Source organism: Myotis lucifugus, unplaced genomic scaffold (genome assembly GCF_000147115.1).
Source record: "Myotis lucifugus unplaced genomic scaffold, Myoluc2.0 scaffold_41, whole genome shotgun sequence".
NCBI lineage: Eukaryota > Metazoa > Chordata > Mammalia > Chiroptera > Vespertilionidae > Myotis > Myotis lucifugus.
The window spans coordinates 3,351,302-3,371,196 of NW_005871089.1; the positions used below are offsets into that span (position 1 = coordinate 3,351,302).

The window sequence follows — 19,895 nt, forward strand, 5'->3', positions numbered from 1 at the left end:
TTTGTAGTAGTACAAAGGCCCATTTTAAACTTAGTTTAATGCCCAGTCACTATTCTGGTAAACTTTGTAATGCATGATAGTTAGATCTCAGTAAACCTGTAATTTGAAATAAATGTCATTGTTTCAGTTGAGTGAGTTCCTTTGGAAAGCAGGTGCCACGGTAGAGTTAAAAGAGAAAGAGATTTACTGTGGGATTGCATCTGTGCAGGATAAAGTGGAGAACGAGTAGGAATAGATAGACCTTTATGCTGGTCTGACCTATTAAAGGAGAAAAAGAAGGAAGGGGGCATTCAGTAGGAAGAAATTCAGATTATGATGCAGCTGTGAATCTTCTGAAGCCCCGTGAGGCGCTTCATTTCATAGATTGAACACAGAGTAATGCCTCAATAAGCAAAAATGGTCAGGCCCTGATACCCTTACTATGTTCAGTCATTCTCTGGGTGCTACCCAGTGGGAATGTGGCCTCAGCTGGAACATTGCTACAGATACCAAGAGCACTGCAGCTGGAGGCTGTGGCTAACTACTCTCCTTGTAAAAGGGAGAAAGAAACTTGAAGAAATAGTTCCTGACCCTGGGGTAAAGTCCCAACCAAGTTGGTTAATTCCTGAGTCAGTGTTGTTTGGGCTGTGGGATGTGGTTAAGAAAGTTATTGTTTTATAAAATTTTACTAGTGACCCAGTGCGCGAAATGTGCGAGACCCAGACCCGCGGGAAATAGCACAAGACCCAGGACCCCAGACCCCACTGCACCATGAGTCAAGTCCCTGCCTACCCGCGCATGCAGCCCCACCCACCCACGCATGCCTTGCTGCACACACAGCCTCCTGGTGAACGGTCTTGGTTGTTATGGCGGTAGGGCCACTGGGTTTTATAATATAGATTTGGGAGGGGGACTAGGTGGGAAATGGAGAAAATATATTTCCAACACCTAAAATGAATATGGCTAATATCATAAGGGCTTTTTACAAATCAGTAAGAAAATTCTATGGAGAGAACATGAAAATGCAGTTCACAATGAAAGAAATTTAAATGGTTGCATAGTGAAAGAAATGGAAATGGTTATGAACAATAGCTAACATGCTTACTTACATAAATGTAAATCAAAATTGGAGTAAACTTTTTTTTTTTTAAATCCTTACCTGTGGGTACTTTTTCCATTGATTTTTAGAGAGTGGAGGTGGGGGGCAACAGGGGAGAGAAGAAACATTAATGTGAGGGAGACGCATTAACTCCTGCATGTTCCCTGACTGGAGGTGGGGATCGAACCCATGACACTTCATTGTGCACACTAATGCTCTAACCACTGAGGATACCAGCCAGGGCAAATAAAATAACTTTTTTGTTGTTAATCCTCACCTGAGGATATTTCTCCATTGATCTTTTAGAGAGAGGGAAAGACAGAGAGAAACATCGATGTGAGAGAAAAACATCAATTGGTTGCCTCGTGCACCTGCCCCACCCAGGGCCTGGGTGGGTGGAGGAGCCTGCAATTAACGTACGTGCCCTTGACCGTAATTGAACTGGAACCCTTTGATCTGCAGGCCAACACTTTATCCACTGAGCCAAACTAGCTAGGGCAAAATAACTTTTTTTTAAAGTCCTTTTTACATTTCATATTGGTAAGGAGTAAAGATTTGGTAACGTGAGTGAGAATATAGTACAATAAGAGTATAAACTCTTGCAAACACTTTTTAATGCAGTTTGGCAATTTCTACAAATGTATATGTGTAGAAATATACATTTCTTCCTCTCTGAAATAAAATTTTAAAAAGACAAAAAAGGAAAACTCTAAACAATGGAAGTAAGAAGGCAGCAATCTTCCTATCTAATAAAAGAAATACATGCAAATTGGTCCTCACGCTGCTACACCCACAAGCCACGCCCACCAGCCAATCAGGAGCAAGTATGCAAATTAACCAAACCAAGATGGCAGCAGCCACGGAGCTGGAGTGAGGAGGAGGCTTGGGTTGCCCCCAGCAATGGAGGAAGCCAAGCTTACCGCCTGCCTTGGCCAGCCCTGGGCTCCACTCAAGGCTACAAAGTTTCAATCCCAGATACCTGCTTCCAGCCCGCTGTGGCCTCTGCTCAAGGAGGTGCTGAAATAAATAAATCCAAGATACCTGCTTCCAGCCCTCCCTGGCCTCTGCTCAAGGAGGCGCTGAAAAAAAAGAAAGAAAGAAAGGAGAGGCTGGGAGCTTGGGTCGCCGTGGGTGAGTGGCCAGCCTGAAAACGGCCATCAACCCCTCACCTAGGCTGGCCAGGCACCCCAGCGGGACACCCCACCCTGAAGGGGCTGTGGGCAACCTGAAAACGGCTCTCAGCCCCTCAACCAGGCTGGCCAGGCACCCCAGTAGGGGTCCCCACCCTGAAGGGGATGTGGCCAGCCTGAAAACATCCCTCAGCCCCTCACCCAGACTGGCAAAACCCCCGTAGAGTGAGGGTCCACACTGGGGGGCTTGACCAGCCTGCAAACAGCCATCAGCCCCTCACCCAGGCTGGCCAGGCACCCCAGCGGGACCCCCCCACCCTGAAGAAGCTGTGGCCAGCCTGCAAACAGCCACCAGCCCCTCACTCAGGCTGGATAGGCACTCCAGCAGGGACCCCCACCCTGAAGGGGGTGTATCCAGCCTGAAAACGGCCCTCAGCTGGCCAGGCACCCAAGTGGGACCACCACCCTGATCCGGGACACCCTTCAGGGCAAACCAGCTGGCCCCCACCCATGTACCAGGCCTCTATCCTATCTAATAAAAGAGTAATAATCAAATTAACCATCAATCCATCTCTCCGTTACAAAGATGGTGATGGCTACGGAGCTGGAGTGAGCAGGAGGCTTGGGTTGCCCCTGGCGATGGAGGAAGCCACGCTTCCCACCTGCGCTGGCGGGCACTGGGCTCCACTCAAGGCTACAAAGTTTCAATTATAGAAGATAAATAAATCCAAGAAAAAAAAAAAAAGAGAGGCTGGGATATTGGGTTGCCAGGGGGGTGTGACCAGCCTGAAAACGGCCATCAGCCCCTCACGCAGGCTGGCCAGGCACCTCACCAGGTCCCCCCTCCCCCCACCCTGAAGGGGCTGTGGCCAGCTTGAAAACAGCCTTCAGCCCCTCACCCAGGCTGTTCACACCCCCATGGGGTGAGGGTCCTCGCTGTGGGGCTTGGCCAGCCTGCAAACAGCAATCAGCCCCTCACCCAGGCTGAACAGGCACCCCAGCGGGGACCCCCACCCTGACGGGGGTGTGTCCAGCCTGAAAATGGCACTCAGCCCCTCACCCAGGCTGGCCAGGCACCCCAGCGGGACGCCTCCCCTGATCTGGGACACCCTTCAGGGCAAACCAGCCAGCCCTCACCCGTGCACCAGGCCTCTATCCTCTATAATAAAAGAGTAATATGCAAATTGACCCTAACAGCAGAACGACTGGGAATGACTGGTCACTATGACACATAGTGACCACCAGGGGGCAGACGCTCAATGCAGGAACTGCCCCCTGGTGGTCAGTGTGCTCCCACAGGGGGAGCTCTGCTCAGCCACAAGCCAGGCTGAGGGCTGCCAGCACAGCGGTGGTGGCAGGAGCCTCTCCCGCCTCCTCAGAAGCGCTAAGGATGTCTGACTGCAGCTTAGGCCTGCTCCCCACTGGCAAGTGGACATCTCCCGAGGGCTCCCGGGCTGCCAGAGGGATGTCGACTGCCAGCTTAGGCCCGTTCCCCCGGGGAGCAGGCTTAAGCCAGCAGGTGGACATTCCCCAATGGGTCCCAGACTGTGAGAGGGCACGGGCCAGGCTGAGGGACCTCCCCTAAGTGCACAAATTTTTGTGCACCGGACCTCTAGTATCTAATAAAAGAGAAACATGCAAATTGACCGTACCTCCGCTACACTCACAAGCCATGCCCGCAAGCCAATCAGGAGCCAGTATGCAAATTAACCCAACCAAGATGGCAGCAGCCACAGAGCTGGAGCGAATAGGAGGCTTGGGTTGCCCCTGGCGATGGAGGAAGCCAAGCTTCCCGCCTGCCCTGACCAGCTGTGGGCTCCGCTCAAGGCTACAAAGTTTCAATTATAGAAGATAAATAAATCCCAGATACCTGCTTCCAGCCACTGTGGCCTCCCCTCAAGAGGGTCTGGGAGCCTGGGTTGCCAGGGGCAGTGGCCACCTGCATACAGCCATCAGCCCCTCACCCAGGCTGGCCAGGCACCCCAGCGGGGACCCCCACTCTGAAGGGGGTGTAGCCAGCCTGCAAACAGCCCTCAGCCCCTCACCCAGGCTGGCCACACCCTCATGGGGTGAGGGTCCCCATTGGGGGGCTTGGCCAGCCTGCAAACAGCCCTTGGCCCCTCACCCAGTCTGGCCACACACCCCCAGCGGGGACCCTCACCCCATGGGGCCGTGTCCAGCCTGCAAACCACCACAGGCCCCTCGCCCAGGCCGCCCCACGCCCCAAGGGAATCCCCACCCTGATCCGGGACACCCTTCAGGGCAAACCAACCAGCCCCCACCCGTGCACCAGGCCTCTATACTAATAAGAGGGTAATATGCTAATGAGACTGGGAGACCTTCCGGATGTTCTTCTGGACTAAGCCATGGTGGTGGGGCCGAGGTAGAGGTGGTTAGAGGCCAAGAGGGGTGGGAAGTTGTGGGTGATCAGGCTAGTCGGGGGCGGGGCCGTTGGTGAGCGGTTAGGAGCCAGCCGTCCCAGATTGCAAGAGGGATGTCCGACTGCCAGTTTAGGCCCAATCCCTGTAAAACAGCAGTAGGACATCCTTCTAGGAGTCCCAGATTGGAGAGGGTGCAAGCCGGGCTGAGGAACACCTCCCCCCCTCCCCCCCCATGCACGAATTTCGTGCACCGGACCACTAGTCCTGTATAATAAAAGCGTAATATGCAAATTGACCGGCAGAACGACCGGTTGCTATGGCGCACACTGACCACCAGGGGGCAGACGCTCGATGCAGGAGCTGCCCCCTGGTGGTCAGCACGCTCCCACAGGAGGAGCGCCGCTCAGCCACTAGCCAGGCAGACGGCTGGCAACCGCAGCGGCAGTGGCAGGAGCCTCTCCTGCCTCCACAGCAGCGCTAAGGATATCCGACTACGGTTTAGGCCCACTCCCTGCAGTTGTCAGTCGGACATCCCCTGAGGGCTTGCAGATTGCTAAAGGGTGCAGGCTGGGAGTGCAAGAATATCGTGCACCGAGCCTCTAGTTAATTATATTGTTGTCCTCTTTTTGCTGCTTTCAAGAATTGTTGTGTCTTGGGCTTAAAGTAGTTTGGCTGTGATATACCTGGATGTGGTTCTCTTTGTGTTTATCTTCTTTGGAGTTTCTTCAGCTCTTTGGATATGCAGCATGGTAAATGTATAATAAACATTGATAATATTCATAAGAGAATTTTAATAGTGGTATCAGCTGGGGTTTGGGGATTAGAAAGAGGGATTTTTACTTTTCACTTTATTTAGTTGTATACTGTTGATGTGTATCTTCCATTTTCTTTTAAATAAATAACTGTAGAATTCAAAGGGCTAGTTAACTAAATCAGAGAATTTTTTTTTTACTTTTTAATATTTTTTTTATTGATTTCAGAGAGGAAGGGAGAGGGAGAGAGAAACATCAATGATGAGAGAGAATCATTAATCAGCTGCTGCCTCCTGCACACCCCCCACTGAGGATCAAGCCCACAAACCGGGCATGTACCGTGGCCACAAATTGAACCATGACCTCCTGGTTCATAGGTTGATGATTACCCACTGAACAACACCAGCTGGGCAGAGAATATGTTATTTTATTTAATCTTTATTATTGAAAATATTACATATGTCCCCTTTTTTCTCCCACTGATCCCTTATCCCTCACCCCAGGCCTTCACGACCTTATTGTCCAGCAGTTGCCAACCTTTTGGACCTCACCGACCACCAGTGGTCCATGGACCACCAGTTGGCGACCACTGCTATTGTCTGTGTCCATTTCCATGGGTTATGCATATATGCATACAAGTTCTTTTGTTGATCTCTTACCATTCACCCCCACCTTCCCTCTGAGATTTGAAAGTCTGTTCAATGTTTCTATGTCTCTGGATCTGTTTTGTTCATCAGTTACTTTGTTCATTAGATTCCACATATGAGTGCAATCCTATGATACTTATCTTTCTCTGACTGGCTTATTTTACTTAGCATAATACTCTCCAGGTGTGTCTCCATACTGTCTCAAAGGATAAGAAGTACTTCTTTTTTTACTGCTGCATAGTATTCCATGGTGTAAATGGTACCATGGCTTTTTTTATCCACTCATCTACTGATGGACACTTGGGCTGTTTGCAGATCTTAGCTGTTGTAAATTGTGCTGCTCGGAACATAGGAATGCATACTTTCTTTCTGATTGTTTTTTTTTGGGTCTCTTAGGATATATTCCTACAAGTGGGATCACTGAGTCCAATGGGAGTTACATTTTTTAATTTCTTTAGGAAACTCCATACTGTTTTCCATAGTAGCTGCACTCCCACCAGCAGTGTAAGGGGATTCTCTTTTCTCCACAACCTCGCCAACACTTGTCGTTTTTTGATGATAGCCATTCTGACAGGTGTGAGGTGATATTTCATTGTCGTTTTAAATTGCATCTCTCTGATGATCAGTGACTTTGAGCATTTTTTCATATATCTCTTGGCCATCTGTATATCCACTTTGAAGAAGTGCCTACTTTGGTCCTTTGCCCATTTTTAATTGGATTGTCTTCCTTTTGTTAAGTTGTATGAGTTCCTTTTGTGATGCAGAAGCTTTTTATTTTGATATAGTCCCATTTGTTTATTTTCTCTGCCCCAGGAGGACACATATTGCTATGAGAAATGTATGAGATTTTGCTGCCTATTGTTTCTTCTAGAGTTTTTATGGTTTCACATCTTACATTTAAGACTTTTATCCATTTGAGTTTATTCTTGTGCATGGTGTAAGTTGGTGGTCTAGTTTCATTTTTTTGTATTATTTAGTTGAAAAAACTGTCTTGACTCATTGTTTTATTGAAGAGACTGTCTTGACTCCATTGTATGCTCTTGCCTCCTTTGTCAAATATTAATTGAGCATGGCTTGGGTCGATTTCTGGGTTCTCTGTTGTGTCCCATTGGTCCATATGTCTGTTCCTATGCCAGTTCCAGGCTGTTTTGAGTACAGTGGCTTTGTAGTATAATATGATACCTGGTATTGTGATCACTCTAACTTTGTTCTTTCTCAAGATTGCTACGGCTATTTGGGGGTCTTTTTTGGTTCCATACAAATTTTTGGAGTAATTTTTTCTAGATCTGTAAAATATGCCATTGGTAATTTAATAGGAATTGCATTGAATTTATAGATTGCTTTGGGTAGTATGGACATTTTTTTTTTTTAAAGAGCAGGGTTTTTTTTGTTTTTTGTGTTTTTTTTTAAATATACTTTATTGATTTTTTTACAGAGAGGAAGGGAGAGGGATAGAGAGTTAGAAACATAAATGAGAAAGAAACATCGATCAGCTGCCTCCTGCACACCTCCTACTGGGGATGTGCCCGCAACCAAGGTACATGCCCTTGACCGGAATCGAACCTGGGACCTTTCAGTCTGTAGGCCGACTCTATCCACTGAGCCAAACCAGTTAGGGCTAGTATGGACATTTTAATGATGTTCATTCTACCAGTCCATGAACATAATATATTCTTCTACTTGTTTATATCTTCCTCTGTCTCTTTTTTTCAAAGTCCTGTAGTTTTCAGAGTACAAGTCTTTTACCTCCTTGGTTAAGTTTATTTCTAGGTATCTTAATATTTTTGTTGCAGTGCTAAATGGGATTGTTTGTTTAGTTTCTACTTTCTGAGACTTTCATTATTGATGTGTAAAAATGCCATCAATTTCTGGGTGTTAATTTTGTATCCTGTTACATTGCTGAATTTCTTTATTAAATCGAGTAGTTTTTTGGTGGAGTCTTTAGTTATTTTATTTTATTTTATTTTATTTTATTTTATTTTATTTTTTAGAGAGAGGGAGAGAGAGATAGAAACATTAATGATGAGAGGGAATCATTGATTGACTGCCTCCTGCACACCCCATACTGGTGATTGAGCCCACAACCCAGGCATATGCCCTGACCAGGAATTGAACCAGGACTTCCTGGTTCATAGGTCGACGTTCAACCACTGAGCCATGCTGGACAGGCTATAGGGTTTTCTGTGTATAATATGTCATCTGTGAATAATGAGAGCTTTACTTCCTCCTTTCCAATTTGCATACCTTCTATTTCTTCTTGTCTGATCACTGTGTCAAACACTTCTAGTACTATGTTGAATAAGAGTAGTGAAAGCGGACATTCCTGTCTTTTTCCTGTTCTTAGGGTAAATGGTCTCAGTTTTGCCTATTGAGTATGATGTTGGCTTTAGGTTTGTCATATATGGCCTTTATCATGTTGAAATATGATCCCTTTATTCCCACTTTGCTGAGAGTTTTTATCAAAAATGGTTGATGGATTTTGTTGAATGTACTGCATGATGCTGATACTGTTACATTTCATTCTGTCCCACAGCTCTCTTAAACTATCCTCCTGTTCTTTAATTGTTTTTTCTTTTTGTTTCTTTGCTTGAGTGATTTTTTTCTACCCTGTCTTCTAATTCAGTGATGGGATCCTCAGCTTCCTCTAATCTGCTGTTTTTTCCTATTCATGTATTCTTTACTTCTGCTATGTCATTCTTCATTTCTGACTGGTCGTTTTTCGTAGTTTTTATGTCTTTTTTCATGCTGTTGAGCATCCTTATGATCATTACTCTGAACTCATTACTCAGATAGATAAATTGCTAATCTCCAATTCATTTAGTTTGTCTTCTGGAGAATTTTCTAGTTCCTTAATTTGGGGCTTATTTCTTTGTCTCCAAATTTTGGCTGCCTGTTTGGGTTTATTTCTACATATTTTAAGTAGATCTGCTTACAACCCCCAATCTTGCTAGGGTGGCCTTAGGTCAGTGATGGCGAACCTGTGACACGCGTGTCAGAGGTGACACGCGAACTCATTTTTTTGGTTGATTTTTCTTTGTTAAATGGCATTTAAATATATAAAATAAATATCAAAAATATAAATCTTTGTTTTACTATGGTTGCAAAGATCAAAAAATTTCTATATGTGACACGGCACCAGAGTTAAGTTAGGGTTTTGTTTTTTTGTTTTTTCAAAATGCTGACACGCCGAGCTCAAAAGGTTTGCCATCACTGCCTTAGGTAGTAGGTGATCTGTGCGACCCAAAGGCGCAGTCTCCCTGATCACCAGACCTGGATGCTGTAATAATGTCCTTTGTGCATGTTGTATTGGCCTTCCCTGTTGTAATTGAGTCTTGATTGCTATTGGCTTGCTTGTGCGTGGGCTTGATGATCAGCCAACACAGTGTGCAGGCTGCTGTGCAGGTGCTGATCACAAGAAGCTGAATTCACCTCACTAGGGCTTGCAGTCTGCCAATATCTCCCTGTGGATATAGTGCTTGTGAAGCCTATTTGATCCTGTTCTGTTGTTTTCTGAAACTGTCCATTGGGTTTATTATTGCTTTGGGGGCCTCTTTGGAGTGTCTTTGTTTCAGGTCAATGTCAGATGCTGTTTGTGACTGGCCCTGAGTACTCTGTTTGGAGCTATCAGTGATTCACAGCTTGTGGCTCCCTCTGCTGGGGATGGATGCATGTGGAAAGTACCAAGCTGCGCACCAAGGTCTGCTCTCTTTAGCCTCAGACCCAGAAGCAGGTCAGGCACAGAAAGACTCAAAACACCCAGAGATCTGCCTCTTCCTGCAGGCTGATGGTTAGTCTCAGTCACTTAGTGAGCCTCAGGCTGCAGAGCTCAGCAGGGCGTAAACTCCCCATGGTAGGCAAAGGGTTTCTAATAGTTGGGGCAGTTTCTCTCCCCATCCCTCCAACCCCCAAAGCTGCATTGATGGGAGAAGCTTTCCTAAGAATAGTGCTTTCTGCAGCATGGGAGAATGCCTCAGCACAGGGGTTCCAGGTGGCTCTCTTCTCAGCTCTCTCTCCAGAGCCACCAATCCCAGACTCTTCTCACGCAGCTCTAGTCCACTCTGCCCTCCCTCTGCCAGAGCCCAAGGTGAGTGACTGAAAACCATATTGAGTGCATTGGCCCTTTAAGGAGGTGCCTACGTTTCCCGTCTCTCCCTGCAGGACAGAACCCCCAGTGCTTTTCACCGCCAGATGTTATGTGGCCACCTTGCTCAGTTCTTGTATTCTGGGTTGGGAAGGCTAGCTGGGTGTTTAATCCTCAAACTTCTCACAGGGAATCCCCACTGCTGAAATATCCCTCCCAAATTTCAGCTGCAGCCTCTTTGGGTTTGTGTCTGTGCCCTCTTGTGCCTCAGCATTTCCTACCTGTCTTGTTATGGCCTCCTCTTTAAGTCCTTGGTTATGAGTGTTCTCTCCAGCTAGTCTTCAGTTGGTTATTCAGGTTGATTTTTCTATATTTTAGTTGAAATTCCAGTTTTGTCCTTGGGGAATATCTTTGTAGCTTCCACTTAATCCACCACTATCGTGCAATCCCTTCTTTAATTTCTTTAAAATGCACTTCCCTGTGTTTGGAGGCTCTGGGTTGCCAAAGGGGTCTGGTTCCAGAGGCCTGGTCACTAAGGGGCTAGCCCCGCAGGGCTCCATCATGTGTGCACCCAGGGTGGAGGGGCACAGCAACACCCTTTTCTTACAACACACTTAAAAGAGTTTTTACTATTAAAACTAATGAAACTTAAGCTTCAGGGTTCTTCACTTTCATGGGTTCCTGTGATTTCTAGAAGTAGTTGTGAATTATAGTGTTCTTGGTGGATGAGAGAAGCCAGGTTGCAGTCAGTATTTCTGGTAAATTACCAAAGATCTCAAAAGAAGAAGGTACTCAAAACTATAGCAAAACCTGGATCAGTTTCTTAATATTCTTGTCATCTCTTATTTCACACACTGATTTTGGAGAGGGGATCTGAGGAAAGGTGGCTGAGAAATTAGGGTTTAAGGCAAGATATCAGTCAGAAGACCATGAAAGGGGCCTAAATTTGGCAGTAGTTGGTAAGTCATTAGATCATAATACAAACTGGGTAAAAATAGGATATTTAGAGTGTAAGAAATATGGGGAAAACATCTACCAAAATAAAACTACAGAAACTTTGAAAATATTGTTTTGATTACTACAGTTATACTTGTTGATAATCTATGTGCATTTTAATATTTTCAAGTTAGGGCAGTTTATAGCCTTAGCATTGAAATTTTATTTTATAAATGCAGAAAATACTCTTGGCTGAAACTCCCTAATAAACTTTTTATTCTTGCTTTCAGGCGCCTGATCACAGATTCAAAGGTTAAATTAAAGTATCAACATTTAATAACAAATAGCTTTGTCGAGGTAAGTGATTTCTCTTAACAGTTTCTCTCTTTTAATTAGAGTAATTTTTTATAATAGAAATATTAATTTTGTTTAAAATCTTTATTGTTGAGAGTATTATAGATGTCTTCTCCATTGCCCCCCTCTACCCAAATCCTGCCCCACCCCAGGCCTTCACCATGCTATTGTCTGTGTCCGTGGGTTACACATATATGCATATAGGTGTTTTTTTTAATTTCTTTATTGTTTAAAGTATTACATCAGTCTCCTTTTCCTCCCCCCATTGACCTCTCCCGGGCCGCTCCCACCCCCAGCACATGCCCTCACCCCCCTACTGTCTGTGTCCTTCGGTTATGCTCATATGCTTGCATACAAGTCCTTTGATTGATCTCTTACCCCTCACCCCCCTCCTTTCTTCATAGGTTGGACAGTCTGTTCAATGCTTCTATGTCTCTGGATCTATGTTTTTCATCAGTTTATGTTGTTCATTGTATTCCACAAATGAGTGAGATTATGTGACATTTATCTCAGGATTGTGACAAATCAATAAGTAGATATCTCTTCATAGATCTTCAGCTTTTATAATAAAACTAGAGGCCTAGAAGATTCACGCAATAGGCCTTCCTTTCCCTGGCTGTTGGCACCGTTTTCCTCCGGCACCCAGGACCCAGGCCTTTGGTCCGGCAAATGCGAGGCTTGGCTTCTCCGCTCTGGCCGCAGCGAGGCTTGGCTTCTCCTCTGCAGCCGCAGCAGAGAAGCCAAGCCTCTTCAGTCTTCAGTTGTCTTCAGTCTTCGTGCCACGCCTGCGTATGCAAATTAACCACCATCTTTGTTGGGTTAATTTGCATACTTGCCCTGATTGGCTGGTGGGCATAGCAGAGGGATGGTCAGTTTGCATGTTTCCCTTTTATTTGTGTAGATTCTTTCCTCACTAAGTTGTATACTTTTATAATAAACTGGTAATCTAGTAAGTAAAAAAAAAAAGAAAAACAGTGCATCCAAAAAACATTGCTGTAGAAGACTGAGTATTGGTGGCAGGTTTTTATGTGCTTATGTCACCATCAGCCTCTTTGTCCCTTATGCTAGGGAGCTAATATAAATAATTGCTTGGTGTGCTGGCAAATCTTGCATCAGAATTTAATTTGTCATTTTTTATTTTCTAACTTGTGTTTCAGTGCAATAGACTGTTAAAGTGGTGTCCTGCCCCAGATTGCCACCATGTTGTTAAAGTCCAATATCCTGATGCTAAGCCTGTTCGCTGCAAATGTGGGCGCCAGTTTTGGTAAGCAAGTGATTTCTTAAATTGGAATAGTGCACATAGCTTTCCTATTTATTCTTAGTTGTAAAATAGAGAATAAAATTTTACCTGAGGAAGGAGGAAAGTAGGTATTATTGGTTTAAAATAGTGTGTATTTCTTTTAAATAACAATTAGATTTAAAAGTCACTCCTAAATAACTTCCCTCTTTCCTTATTGATCTAAGTTTTATATATATTTTCTGATGGTAAAAAGTACAGTTGTAATCTCATTTTCTTGTGTGTTCCAATGGTACTTAAATGGGAGCAAGCTTATAGACCTGGGACAAGAATTCAGTTATTCTAATTTCTGATTGCTTATTTTGTCAAATTATGTTTGGTTCCTTTATGGCTCTTGCTGTTTTAAAGTTCTCTCTTAAGAATAAAATACACAGTCTGGACTTTTTAAAAAATCTCCTTTGCTCTGACAAGTTTAATTACTCCTAAGAAGAAAATGTTCAGGTAAATTTGGAAAGGTAGAACATGGTTGATTAGATGTGCTTTTTAACTAAGAGTTTTCCTATGGCTCCTCTGGCCCCGGCTTTCTTCGTAACCTGGGTTCTTGGAGTTCTATTGCATACCCTTCAGCCTTTGAATTCTAGATTCAACTTACCAGGGAATTTACAGTTATACCACATATTAGAGAACTAAGATGACCTTCCATTCCTTTGTGGATCTGTTAGGAATGAGAAGTCAAGGGACTCTAGAGCTAGCAAATAGATACTTTATTGGTGTTGCATACCATTCTTTTTTTTCTTTTTTCTTTTTCTTTTTTTCTTTTTTTCTTTTTGTCCAAATATCTATAGAATTACTTATACATCACTAATATTAAATATTTCCAAAAATAGCAGGTAAACTTACAGGCATTAAATAGGTGTAAAATATATGCTGTTTTGGTAATTATTAAGTATATATTACTAGAGGCCCAGTGCATGAAATTTGTGTACTAGCGGGTGGGGGTCCCTCAGCCCAGCCTGCCCCCTCTCACAGTCTGGGAGCCCTCAGGGGATGGCCTACCTATGGGGAGCGAGCCTAAGCCACAGTCTGGCGGCGGAGGCTCAGAGCAGGCGCCGTGTGTGTGTGTGTGTGTGTGTGTGTGTGTGTGTGTGTGTGTGTCTCCCCACTGGGGGCCTGCCCCCAGCCATGTCGGAGGCTCAGAGCAGGCGCCCCTCTGTGTCGATCTCTCAGGCTCAGGGCCGTGACTGTGTGTTGTTCTCTCTGGCTCAGGGCCGCCCCAGCCCCTCTTCCTGAGCTGGTCGTGACCATTACGGAGTCCTGACCTCATTTGCATATTACTTCTTTTTATAGATAGATAGATGATTGATAGATAGATAGATGATAGATAGATAGATAGATAGATAGATAGATAGATAGATAGATAGATAGATTGTTTATAGTTTACCAGGTAGATGGGGTGGATTCTGATTCCATACCTACTTAATACAGACTAAAGTATAGAGAATAAGAGCAATGAATACTTATGTAGCTACAACCCAGCTTAATCAAAATCAGTATTTTGTTTTTAATAAGAAATAAAATGTGACAGACACATTTGAACCCCTTTGGTTCCCTTCTCCGTCCCATTCCTCATCTTCTTTTCTAGATATAACCATTATCTTAACTTCAGTTAAATGAATAGCACTTTGTTTCTCTTATTTGCAAAGGATTTTTGGCTTCCCTAAATTACTTTATTAGCTAATTTATCAGCCATTCCCTGGTTATATTTTCATAAAATTTGTGTTTATTCTTAATTTATACTTTTTTCCAAATGTATATACCATTTGCCTAGAAAACAAAAGGCATTAATAATTAGTATATTCTTAGAGAATATTTAGTCACACTCTTTTATTTTACACCTTATTTGGTACAGTTTATCTCTACTGGACTGATGTTCATTTGGATCATGCAAACAGTGGCCTGTTTGCTTCCTATATATTGCTTACGGTGCACTAGTACTAAGTTACATATTACCCTACAAAGCCAGACTTTTATTCTTTATTTGGGGTGTTAAATAAGACAATATATGCTATTGAAGCATGGTTGACATTTAGGTTGAAATTAATGAAAATTATTTCAATTTGGCTTCAATTAGAGAATGACTGTACCAAGGATCCATCTTAAAAACTATCAGAAAAATACAAATAATCTGATTTTTTAACAGTTTCATAGCTGTTTAGATAGTGATTTGTTATGAAACTGTCATCTAAGCATGTCTTCATGCTTATAGTCATTCTTTATTCACACACACACATACACACAACACTCTGATCCTAATACTAGATTCTAAATAATTTATTTAGAATAAAATAGACATGGTTCCTGCCTTTCTATTTGCCAGTCACTGGAAACTGGTGAAAATATTGAGGAACTTTAGAGCATGAAGTGGTTTGTTTGCTTACATACTTTACAGTAGGTGGGACTTAATTCTTTTAACTCTTATGTCACTTAACAGTTTTAACTGTGGAGAAAATTGGCATGATCCTGTTAAATGTAAGGTAAGTTTGTCATTTTCATTTTTAAATAACATAGAGCACTTCTAAGACTTGTTTATTGAAAACTACAGCCCACAATTTTGTTATTTATCCAGTAATAGATAAAAGATTTTATTTTGCCCTTTTTGTTTCAGATGATTATTACAAGCATTCAGAGCATTCCTTAGGAATAAGTCAGCTCCTGATATTATCAGGATAATGATAATTAAGGCACCTTCCTCAGTAGGCTTTGTATTTGGCTAAGGGGAATGGCACACCTTGGAGCTGAAATTCTAATCAAACTCTAGGTTCTCCATTCTATTCAGCCAGAGAAAGTCCTCCTTTGGTTCAATTTTTATATACTTGATATAAAAACTGCAGGATTTCCTTGATTTAAAAGGAAGTAAACCCAGTAATAATCTTGTCCTTTGGGTTTTATATTTAAGTTTGACTGAATTTGTGTTGAAGTAATTTACTATTTTTACTCTTAAGTCTTTTGTTGTAACCTAATAGTTGTTGTTGTGTGTTTTTTTCCCCAACAGTGGTTGAAGAAGTGGATTAAAAAGTGTGATGATGACAGTGAAACCTCTAATTGGATTGCAGCCAACACAAAGGTTGGTATTTTCCTTCAGTAAACTTGTGGTAATGAACTGATAAGGTACATCAGCATTAGCAAAAAACAGCAAGTTTACCTGGTTAAGGGCCTTGTTTTATCTTTTTCTCGATTAAGGTGTTTTTTTGTTTTGTTTTTTTTATCTAGAATGATTGCCTATTAATTTTTTCTTTATTTTAGTTTTGAGTTTATTGTATTAAATGCTATAGTGTAATATGCACAGGACTTCACTTTAATTTTTTTCTTTTAATGGAAAAGCATTAGTTTCCTATAGAAGAAAGGGCTGATAATTTTTCTACTCTGACATTTGCTATAATGCTTTTTCATATTGTTCTTGGCTTCCTTTTAGTATACAAATGTATTGTAGAGTTTACTCCACCTAGCTTGGTTTTATTAGGCTAATTTGCATTTCTGCCTTTAAAAATCCCGAGGGTTTATCTGAAGGGATTTTTTTTTTTTTTTTTTTAGAACAGCATTCAGAGTAACTGGATAACTTTTTATTATGTAACATTTTTAACATGTTAAACTTATATAATATGATTTATTACAAGACCGGACTCTTAAGAAATACAAGTTTAGGTGTAATATGGGTATCCCTTGATTTGTATATGTGTGTGTGTTTTGTTTTATTTTTAAGTGCATTGCCCAGGATACTAGTTTCAAAATTCAGTCTTTTTATAACCCTGAACCACTTCTAGACAAAAATCTTACAAATACAAGTAATCTTGAACACCCTTGTTTCCTATCGCTGAGTAATGAACAAGCATTTGAACCCCAACTGTGTACCAGCCAATCTCTGAATAGAAAAAAATTCAATCTTATATCCCATCCAAACAGGAAGTGACTTGGGTGATGAATGAAAAGGTTTATTAATGGGCTATTCTTTGTTAGAATTGCCTTTCAAATGTGAAGATGATGCTTTAAATCAGTGGTCGCCAATCGGTGGTCCGTGGACTACTGGTGGTCCGTGAGGTCCGAAAGGTTGGTGACCACTGCTTTAAATAATACTGAGTTGTTTAGCCTGTGTTAGTTATAGCTTTGTACAGTTTCATCATCCAATCACATGACAATAAGAGTAAGGAATGCTTAAATGATGAAGGCTAACACATGATTTTATAACATTAGTACCCTGCTCTACCCCCCAAAATTAAAAATGCATATTTATTTCTGTCTCTCAGAAAGCATTAGCAGTGAAACTAAGTTCTTTCTTTTTTTTTTTAAATATATTTTATTGATTTTTTACAGAGAGGAAGGGAGAGAGATAGAGAGTTAGAAACATCGATGAGAGAGAAACACCGATCAGCTGCCTCCTGCACATCTCCCACTGGGGATGTGCCCGCAACCCAGGTACATGCCCTTGACCGGAATCGAACCTGGGACCTTTCAGTCCACAGGCCGAGGCTCTATCCACTGAGCCAAACCAGTTTCGGCAAAACTAAGTTCTTTCACACGGTACAGTGCCCACACCTTTGAGGACAGTATGGTTGAAATATTTTTGTGCTAACCGTCATGATAAGTATAATGGTTTTCATGAGTGCATTGCTGAAAACCTTACTGTAGTGTCAGGAAGTATGGTTACTTTTGTTATTTTTAAAAATTTCCTAGCTTGCCTCGTTTTTTGAAAGTTGAGGATTTCTCCACCAGATATGTTCATTAAAGCCCCAGAATCCTTAAATATTGTCTGTAAAACTAGTGTTTGGAATAGGGCAGCTATATTTTCATTAAATAGTTTGCTTAAACTCTCACCCACTTTGTGCATCTAGAGAAATCACAAATACTCTAAACCCCCAAAATGTTTAAAGGAGGGAATATATGTTTGAATATGTTTGACTGATTAGAAGATAGATTACTGAGGAAGAATAGTAATCCTATATAGTAAAAGGCTAATATGCACATCGACCAAACGGCAGAATGACCGGTCACTATGACATGCACTGACCACCAGGGGACAGACACTCAACACAGGAGCTGCCTCCTGGTGGTCAGTGCGCTCCCACAAGGGGGAGTGCCACTCAGCCTCTCCTGCCTCCGTGGCAGCACTAAGGATGTCTGAGAGCTCCCGGACTGGGAGAGGGTGCAGGCCGGGCTGAGGGGGACCCACATACACCCCTGAGTGCACAAATTTTTGCACCGGGCCTCTAGTTTGTAATAAGAAAGTTACCTACTTGGTAGGTTTTCGTTTTGTTTTTTAATATATTTTTATTGATTTCTGAGAGAAATGAGGAGGGAGAGCAAGATAAAAACACCAGTGATGAGAGGGAATCATTGATCAGCTGCCTTCTGCACGCCCCCCTACTAAGTATCAAGCCCAAAACCCAGGCATGTGCCCTGACCAGGAATGGAACCATAACTTCCTGGTTCATAGGTTGATGCTCAACCACTGAGCCGCACTGTCTGGGCTTGACTTGGTAGTTTTGAGGTGAAAGTGAAGAGGTTTTTTTTCTTGAGAAGTTTCAGAAACTTTTATTTATTATCAGCTCCTTAAACAGATATGCAGATTGATGATGGTATCCTAACATATCGAGAACTTCATACTCTTTGGTTAATTATAACAAAGATATGTAGAGAGAGACATATTTTAGGCCTGGAACTTGCTTCTTTGAGAAAATGTAAAATTTCTTATGTGTGTGATTTCAAAAATTTGATTTAACCCATTGTACACCATAAGCGTCTGTAGACGCAAGCAGTGGACCTTCCCCACACACCACGTGCGTCTATAAAAAAATGTTTTCCCTAAGTGGCAGCCCTGACCAATTTTAAAATCATTTTTCGTGAAAATTTTCAGCTAAAAATATTCAGGAACACCCGAATTGTGAGTAATGTATTTGTTTTTATAATATTCATTGTAAATTGATTTTTTTAAATTAAATTCAAAATATCGTGGCATGTGGGGATGGTTTCCGTTTTGGATGCATGGTAGTTAACTGGTTTAAATGTATGATTAAAAATTGCCATATTGACATATTTCAAATAACTAGTTTATGGACATAGTTTGTTTCACAAAGGCTGAATTGTATAAATAATATAATGAGTACTACTTCCCCCTTGTGGTAGTTATAGACATCAAACAAATAAATACAGCAAAAATACAAGCTTTATATCTTATTTTCTTTTAAATTCTGGGTGCTTGATTTGTCTAGATTTTTTTAAAAGAGAAAAACAGTAGGCCTGCAGGTTAATAACTTTAGCTCACTAGCAAAGAAGAACATGATACAGACTCAAGGAGGAAAAATCATGACCTCTGTAGTGCATTTGTAAATGGACCACAATGAGAAGAATTTAAAGCAAGCATATTTGGCAGAAGAAAGTAGGGAACCTCAGTAGCCACAAAAAGAATTTACCAGTTCCACCTGCCTGACTATTGAGACCAAATTGCTTGAGTGTGAATCCTTACTCTATCATTTGCTACCTTTGTGACCTTGGTCTAGTTTCTTTGTTTTCTCTCCCTTAGTTTATTCATCTGAAAAATGGAAATAAGAATAGCACTACTATAAGGATTATAAATTAATGCATATAAAACACTGAGAACAATGTGAGATACAAGAAGTACTCAATCATTATTTTTAGATGATACCAGAGAGAGAACTATATTTACATAAACAACTTTTATCTTCCATAAAACTATTATTACTGTCTATGGCTAAAAGTACTTTAAAAATATTTTTGTCCGCCAACCCCACTAAAATCCTTAAATTCTTTTGCATCTTAACAGCCAGTAATAATAACAGCTCATTTTCAGTAGTGCTTATTATTCCACGCTGTTCTAAGTGCTTTACATGTATTAATCACAGTAAATGTGATATCAAAAATAAACCAAATCTAGAACGGGCTTCTTCTCAGTGGTAGTAATACAACCTAGTGTAGCATTGACACCAACTTTATAGTTTCTCTTCATAGGAATGTCCCAAATGCCATGTCACAATTGAGAAGGATGGCGGTTGTAATCACATGGTCTGTCGTAACCAGAACTGTAAAGCAGAGTTTTGCTGGGTGTGTCTTGGCCCTTGGGAACCACATGGATCTGCCTGGTAGGTTGGGGAAATGAAGGGAAGGATATGTTCACATAAGTATGTGATAAATGCTGCATATTATGAATAAGGTTTCTACCTCATGGAAATTACCATCTAACTTGGGAGCTAGCTAAATGAATACAGTGTGTGATTAGTGTTAGAAGTA

General features: G+C 42.0%; 1 protein-coding gene across 1 annotated transcript in view; it reads left to right on the plus strand.

The window, feature by feature from the left end:
• ARIH1 (ariadne RBR E3 ubiquitin protein ligase 1) overlaps window positions 1-19,895 on the plus strand; it is a 118,815-nt gene that overhangs the window by 83,145 nt on the left and 15,775 nt on the right. The window contains 5 exon segments of the mRNA XM_006087835.3: window positions 11,296-11,362; window positions 12,517-12,623; window positions 15,088-15,130; window positions 15,649-15,720; window positions 19,617-19,747. Coding sequence (XP_006087897.1) covers window positions 11,296-11,362; window positions 12,517-12,623; window positions 15,088-15,130; window positions 15,649-15,720; window positions 19,617-19,747 — 420 coding nt within the window.